Source organism: Octopus sinensis, unplaced genomic scaffold (genome assembly GCF_006345805.1).
Source record: "Octopus sinensis unplaced genomic scaffold, ASM634580v1 Contig13267, whole genome shotgun sequence".
NCBI classification, from domain to species: domain Eukaryota; kingdom Metazoa; phylum Mollusca; class Cephalopoda; order Octopoda; family Octopodidae; genus Octopus; species Octopus sinensis.
In genome coordinates, this window is record NW_021832864.1 from 42,501 (window position 1) to 50,000 (window position 7,500).

General features: G+C 40.2%; 1 protein-coding gene across 1 annotated transcript in view; it reads left to right on the forward strand.

Annotated features, from left to right (window-relative positions):
- The window catches only part of LOC115229619 (mucin-3A-like), a 16,501-nt gene extending 10,293 nt beyond the window's left edge, over positions 1–6,208 (forward strand). Inside the window, exons 2-3 of the mRNA XM_029799947.2 lie at positions 95–328; positions 1,853–6,208. Of these exons, the coding sequence (XP_029655807.1) occupies positions 280–328; positions 1,853–4,767 (2,964 nt within the window). The 5' untranslated portion in view covers positions 95–279 and the 3' untranslated portion in view covers positions 4,768–6,208. The remainder of the gene's footprint in view (positions 1–94; positions 329–1,852) is intronic.
- The last annotated feature ends 1,292 nt before the right edge of the window (positions 6,209–7,500 follow it).

The window sequence follows — 7,500 nt, forward strand, 5'->3', positions numbered from 1 at the left end:
CCACACTGATGCAGCTCATCATCGTATATTTCTAACCAGATATCTGTGATTTATGATGTTTCCTAATCTATCCTTTTCTCTCTTCTTTCATCAGGTGATTTGATTGATTGACTGACTGAAATGATCGATCGATTGATCGATCGGTCAAACCATAAATCCACAGAAAGCCATGTAGAAAGAATTTAAAAGGAATCTCTCACCAGGATCGAACACCCCTATATTTCAAACACTGCTGTCTGAACGAAACAAGTGAACAGACCACAATTGACAGAAGCCAACATGACATCAGCAACCTGTTCAGTAGTTTTTGTTGTTTGTATCTTACAATGTAAGTACTTTGCACAGACTCTGTGACTTTTTATTATGGTATTTCGTTCTGTTTTATATCTCTCTGTGTGGAGGCACCAATGGCCCAGTGGTTAGGGCAGCGGACGCGCGGTCGTAGGATCGCGGTTTCGATTCCCAGACCGGGCTTTGTGAGTGTTTATTGAGCGAAAAAGCCTAAAGCTCCACGAGGCTTCTGCAGTGGGTGGTGGCGAAACCTGCTGTACTCTTTCACCGCAACTTTCTCTCACTCTATCTTCCTGTTTCTGTTGTACCTGTATTTCAAAGGGCCAGCCTTGTCACACTCTGTGTCACGCTGAATCTCCCCCGGGAACTACGTTGTGGGTACACGTGTGTGTGGACTGCTCAGTTGATTTCACGAGCGGGCTGTTTCGTTGATCGGATCAACTGGAACCCTCGTCGTCGTAACCGACGGAGTGCCATTTGATATCTCTCTGTTCTCATATATATCTGCCACTCTCTTTCGTTTCTCCTTGCTTTGAAGTATACTGTGTTTTTAAACACTATACGTCTTTTAGGGGGTCTCCCCTGGACGAAGTACTGCAGCTTCACAGCGTTTAACGACGCGCATACATCAAGTATGTCATTTTGATAATGTTTATATTATTTAAGCTGCTTCTGATGCAAATTCTAATATATATATCATACACAAATACACACACACACACACAAGTCTCTGTTCTCTTTCTTTATCTGTTTCTGATCAAATTACATCTTTTAGTCTTTGTGTTAACAACTGCTATATATTGAAATATTGCATGCATAAATGAATAGCTATCATTAGTTCAACAGCAGACGGTAGAATGAATAATCACCGAAATCTTTAGATGTCCCGCATAGCAAATATGCTGTTTTCTTTACAGACAAACACGTAGGCACACACGCAACCTGCACGCACACACGTGCGTGCGTACGCGCGCTCACAAGTACATACAAACGTCTGAAGAGAGCCGATATTATTGAAAAAAGGCGGGGAGCTGGCAGACACGTTAGCGCGTCAGACGAAATGCTTAACGGGCGAAATGCTTAGCGGTATTTCGGCTGCCGTTACGTTGTGAGTTCAAATTCCGCCGAGGTCGACTTTGCCTTTCATCCTTTCGGGGTCGATAAATTAAGTACCAGTTACGCACTGGGGTCGATGTAATCGACTTAATACCTATGTCTGTCCTTGTTTGTGCCGTCTGTGTTTAGCCCCTTGTGGGTAATAAAGAAATAGGTATTTCATCTGTCGCTGCGTTCTGGGTTCAAATTCCACCGAGGTCGACTTTGCCTTTCATCCTTTCGGGGTCGATTAAATAAGTACCAGTTATGCACTGGGGTCGATATAATCAACTTAATCCGTTTGTCTGTCCTTGTTTGTCCTCTCTGTGTTTAGCCCCTTGTGGGTAGTAAAGAAATAGGTATTATTGAAAAAATCGAATTTAGTTTTCTACCAAATTTAATTGGTCCTTCAAGATGCGTACCTGTTGTATTCATATCATATTTTCTCTTGTGTCTTTTGTTGCAGGTGTGACTAGTATGGGTAGCCAGAGACTGCAGCCGAGCAAGACTCTAACAGATCCTATTCAAACACAGATATTAAGTTCCTCGGTGGCGGCCAGTAACACATTACGCACTTCGCAAATAGTTTCTTCTCCTCCTTCTTCAGATGACGCTCTCAAGAGCCAAACATCTTTGGAACCTTCTCAAACACTGACAGCACCAAAAACGTTGTCAAAAAGTTCCATATCTACATTATATGGAATTACCGGATCTACTCGTTCATTATTACATGATACTTCTGCATTGGCAGGAACACCTACACATGCTTTACCGAAATCACTGAGAACAGAAACACCGGTACTTTCAAGAAGTTTGCCAATAATACCAGAGAATACTATGACCCCTACCAAGTCCGTAAAACTCACCGATGATTCAACAGCTTTGTCACCGCAACGTACTTCGGCTGGGTCAGTGCTTATTCCTACTACCACATCTACGGAGCAAGAACATCCGCCATCAAAATCTTTTGTCGTCCTTTCAAGCAGTGTCGTAAATAAAGTTGAGCATGTCGAGAGGTCTACGAAAATGTTTTCCCACTCGTCGTTAGCTAATGTTCATTTGACTCCATTGATGACCTCCGACATGATTTCATCAGCACATTCCTCAACCATACAGCCTTCGCCTTCACTTGCAACTCCACAAAAAACCGACGTCACATCGACGCTGTTAGTCCCTTCAAGGGTCATGTTGTCAGAAGGCACACACTTGACTGCACAGTCATCGCAAAGTTCTGTGACGCATTCTGTCACTCCTTCAGATCAGAGCACTTCTCCTCCAGTCAGGCTCACGACTCAACCAAATATACCATCATCAGCCGATTCAGTGACGCCATCTACAACTTTATTTGTTGGTAGAAATAAGTCGGTGGACCCCGGCCGCACATCTTCAGTTCCTCCTATGGTACCACCGACCAATCTGCCAACCAGCACAAACAATATTCCTACAAATACGATTTCCACTCAAGCTGACTTTGCTTCGAAAATAAACAGCCAACCCTTTTTAGTCTCAAGCTCTTCTCTGAGTTTGTCTTCGAGAATTGAATCTACTCCACAAGACAGCTCAGTGTCATTACTTAGCCAAGGCAGCTCCGCTTCTCAGCAAACCACATCTCTTCCTTTCACACCAAATTCTAAAGCGACATTGTTGTCTTCTGAATCACAGAAGACAGATGGCACATATGAAATAACTTCCCCAATATCAACACCGACGCTAAATCCACAATTGGTGGAGACGAAATGGAGTAGCTCTTTGGAATCCGGAAAATTCACGGAGACTTCATTGTCTTCGAATTCCAACAAAAGCTCCACAGCTTTTCCTGAGTTGGCAACATCAAATGTGAGGGTCACTGACAGCTTGTTAGAATCCTCATCTCCGATTAGTTTAACCCAAACTGTCATTCCTTCTGAAACTGAACCAATATCTTTGACTTTATCAGTCACATCGTCTCCATACATGTCATCCAATTTATCTCACCTTGAACTGTTGAAACCGTCACATTCTACAAGCTATAATACCATGTCAATGTACACAAGTTCTGTTGAATTGCATTCAGCATTGACAACAATTGTCACTGAAATTATTCCAACAAGAACGAAAGTAAATATGTCGAGGACATATTTTAACGCATCAAACACGTCGGGTTTAGTGTTTTCCACAACGAACACTGTTCTTCTGTCTGTCTCAAGTTCACAAATTGGAATACCGATATTATCTCGATCAACGCAATATTCCAAATTATTGAAATCCTCGAAGACTTTGTCAGCCGATTCCACGATATCAAAGCATAGTTCTACAGTTACTGTGTATTCCATCACACCGTCAAACAGTGAGACACAAATGCATACGCACGTCTCTCACCTGACGAAGACGGTTATAAAAACGACGAATTCAACACCTCTAGGGGCATCTACTACGCTTCCTCCGCGCAACAAAACCTTTGAAATAGTTTTCAATGGCCTGTGCACTCCCCTCGCGGAGAGACACTTATACGGGCAGTTCTCAGACAATATCCGTTACATAGTCAGTCGCAAACTGTCGATCAGCTACGACTCTGTCGTTGTACATAACTTAACATGTGCCTCTGTACACGTATATGTCACTCTCCTCAACACCGTAACTAAAAGAATTACAGAGAATTTCAAAGAGTTAGTTGGTTCAAGAAAACTGAATATCAGTGTGATTTCCAAGCAAGGCGAGCTTCATTATTCAGCCGTGAAATTGAAAACGATCGCCGAACCAAGCGTTCAGAAAGAGTTACAGTCAAACGCTTACGAGAAAGACTCTAAAACGAGTGTAATCACCATTGCATGTTCAGCTATAGTTGCCATGCTGGTCATAGGCTTAGTTGTAGCTCTACGTGAATGTTATAGAAGGAAGCATACGCAGACATTCGACTTAACCAATACACCAAACGTTCATATGAAACTTGAAGATTTCACACTCACAAGAATTCCTCGCTCGAGCACATGGTATTCTGATGAAGGTGTGGCAATACAAAGATTCTCAGAAACAAATGGTAGCACGATGCAAAAGTCCTCTAACGGTATTTCAAAACAGCCGACAATCTCGTGTATTTCTGATATATTAAAAGACAAAGAAGCGGATGGAGAAGAATTGCGACCATTCTCTTATTCCATCTTGTCTAACAATAGTAGAAAAGACAGCCAGGACACCACGGTTTCTATTACAAGCGACAGTAATTTTGCATATTCTACAGACAGCCTCGTGCCGCTACCAAAAAGCAGCTCTGGCATGCATGGTGCCGTGAATCCTATCTACTTTGGCGATGAAATGCCTCAGATGGGTTCTAACAACAGACTTGACCAAAACGTGAATCCATCAGACACACACGAACAATTCAGACAAGTCTATAACCAATAGACTTCACGAAACAGGACAAAACCAATGAACTAAACAACAAAAATTAAATAGAAGTAATAATAATAATAATAATAATAATAATAATAATAATAATAATAATAATAATTCCCAATTTGCTTAAATTACATTACATATTTAAATCAGTTTACTATTTGTCCATATAATATTGAGCTAGACTTTCCCCATTGTGTTTTTTTTTTAAAGGGAACCTATTTTGGACATACACTAGTCTTCTTTCTCTCTCTGTCTCTGTCTATTAAAAACAAAAAACAAAACAAAACAAACATTGTTTTATAATCTTGACCAAACTTTTCTATCTAGTTTAAAAAAAATATAATTAGGTATTTCTATTGTGTCCTTAAACAAGTCTTTCTACCCACCTTAAAGAGACATTCTTTTCTGCATGAATTCTAGCAACTATTTTCTGTCAAGCTTCGATAAAAAAAAAACAAAAACACCCAACAAACTAATTATAATAATGTAGTATTATAACAGCCTTGAGCAAGACTCATCATTTTACTTTGCCTCCGATACTTTATCGGATGTTAACATAGACAGGCAGTGGACTCATCCGCCATCTACGTGGTCGGATGTTTGAGTTAAATGAAGGACATTTACTGCTGTGAGAAAAAAATATAAATAAAAAAAAAATAAAAAAGAGTACTCAATTACAAAACATGTAAATACCTACTCTAAGAAAAATTCTATCCAAACACAAAAAAAAAAAAAAGAATCATTTGCCCAGTAGCATTAAAGGGCTTCCACCAGGAATAATTACTGTGAATTATTGTCTTGGTATAACTACCCAGCGGTTAACAGCAACAGTATATATACACAACTTTTTTCATGAAAAATATATATATATTTGGCCCACACACAAAACACCACTTCTACCCGCACAAAACACCACTTGTGCCGACACAAAATACCGCTTCCTCGGATACCATTTCAAACATGAAAAATACCACTTTTATACATAAACAAACCACAATCCTACTTACACATACAAGCAAGACATCACTATTTTTCTTACCCGCACAAAACATTCCTTTCACCCACACAAAGCCTAGTTTTACTTAGACAAAGATACTAGTTTCACACGAATGCAACACGCTACTTCAACGCTCCAAAAAGGCAATTTACACAGAGAAAACATCACCAACTTTTTTCATGAAAAATATAGATCTGTTCAACCCACACACAAACACCACTTTCACCCGCACAAAACTCCTCTACTACCCACAAAAAAAACACTACTTCTACACACACAAAACTCCACTTCTGCTTATACAGCCACCACCACTTTCCACCCAAAACACACCCGCTGCCCTAGCTACAGAACTCCAAAGAATAAATAAAAAAAGGCAAATAATAAATAAATAAAAAAAAAGAAAGCAAACAATACAAAAATAAAAACATAAATCAAAATAAAACAAAACTATAAAAAAAAACCCAACCTAAAACATGTTTGTTGATAGTGACGTGTATTACTTGTTTGGTCTTGTTCTCGGCGCTGATTCTAATAAAACTCACAGAATTATAAAGAATTCTTTCACCTATCAAGTCCACCCTCATCACTGATGATCATCATGTGCCCATTACCACTGACCACCATCACAACCATCCACTACCATCACAACCATCCACCACCATCGTCCATCACCATCAAGCCAACCAACCAACCAACCAACCAACCAACCAACCAACCAAAGAAAATCCTAACGCCATCCCAACACCATCCCCACTGTAGCCCAACACACCTCATCACCATCATCACTATGACCACATACCCATGCGTGGCTTACACTTCGACACATATATATATACCCACCGTTCTTGATACTTTATATACACTCACACACCCTGAGACGTTCACAGTTCACAGTTCCAGGTGTATAAAAATCCACACACTTAAGGGAAACCTTCAACATACATGTATTGCATATATACATATTCACACACACACACACACACACACACACACACACACACACACACACACACACACACACACACACACACACTCACATACACACACAGAGCATCATTCCTCTCAAAAGTAAGCAGACACCCACCAGTTTTGAAAGATATACTCCCAGAAAGTATATTAATGGTACTAATGGCAGTTCGAAGTTGTTTATATGGGGCAACTTTAAAAACCGGAACTAAAATTTCCTGCAGTTCAGATCGCCCCATGGTCCCAGAAGACAAACTGGAAAAAGGCGTTATCCCGGAAGCTGGCGAGGGACATGCGCAGGAATAGCCGCTCTGACTCACGGGCATTACTTAATGTATTTAAATACTTAACCTAGTATTTAGTAGACTACATACTATTAACCTAGTATTTAGTAGCTTTCTACAGTTTGTAATAATTTAACACGTTTGGGCAACGAACTAAGGAGTTCAAAAAATTGTCTCCTGTGAAATTTATGCCCAGGCTGCTCACATAGTGAACAAATCTGTCTTTGATGTTGGTTATCATGGCTTTTATGGCACTTCTCTATCTAGTATGCCCTAAAGGTGTTCAATAGGGTTTATATAAGGAGACTGGCTTGGCCAAGGGGCTCTTCTGATTCTGTTTTTTTCTCTTGTCGGTCGCTAGTCGTATTAGCTATGTGACATGGGGCGTCACCCTCCATAAATGTGTAATTTTTTTTACCATCTGTTTCCTGGAGAAAAATGAGAGAAGGCGTTTCTGAAAGATGGAGATGTATTATTCTGAGTTTATATTGT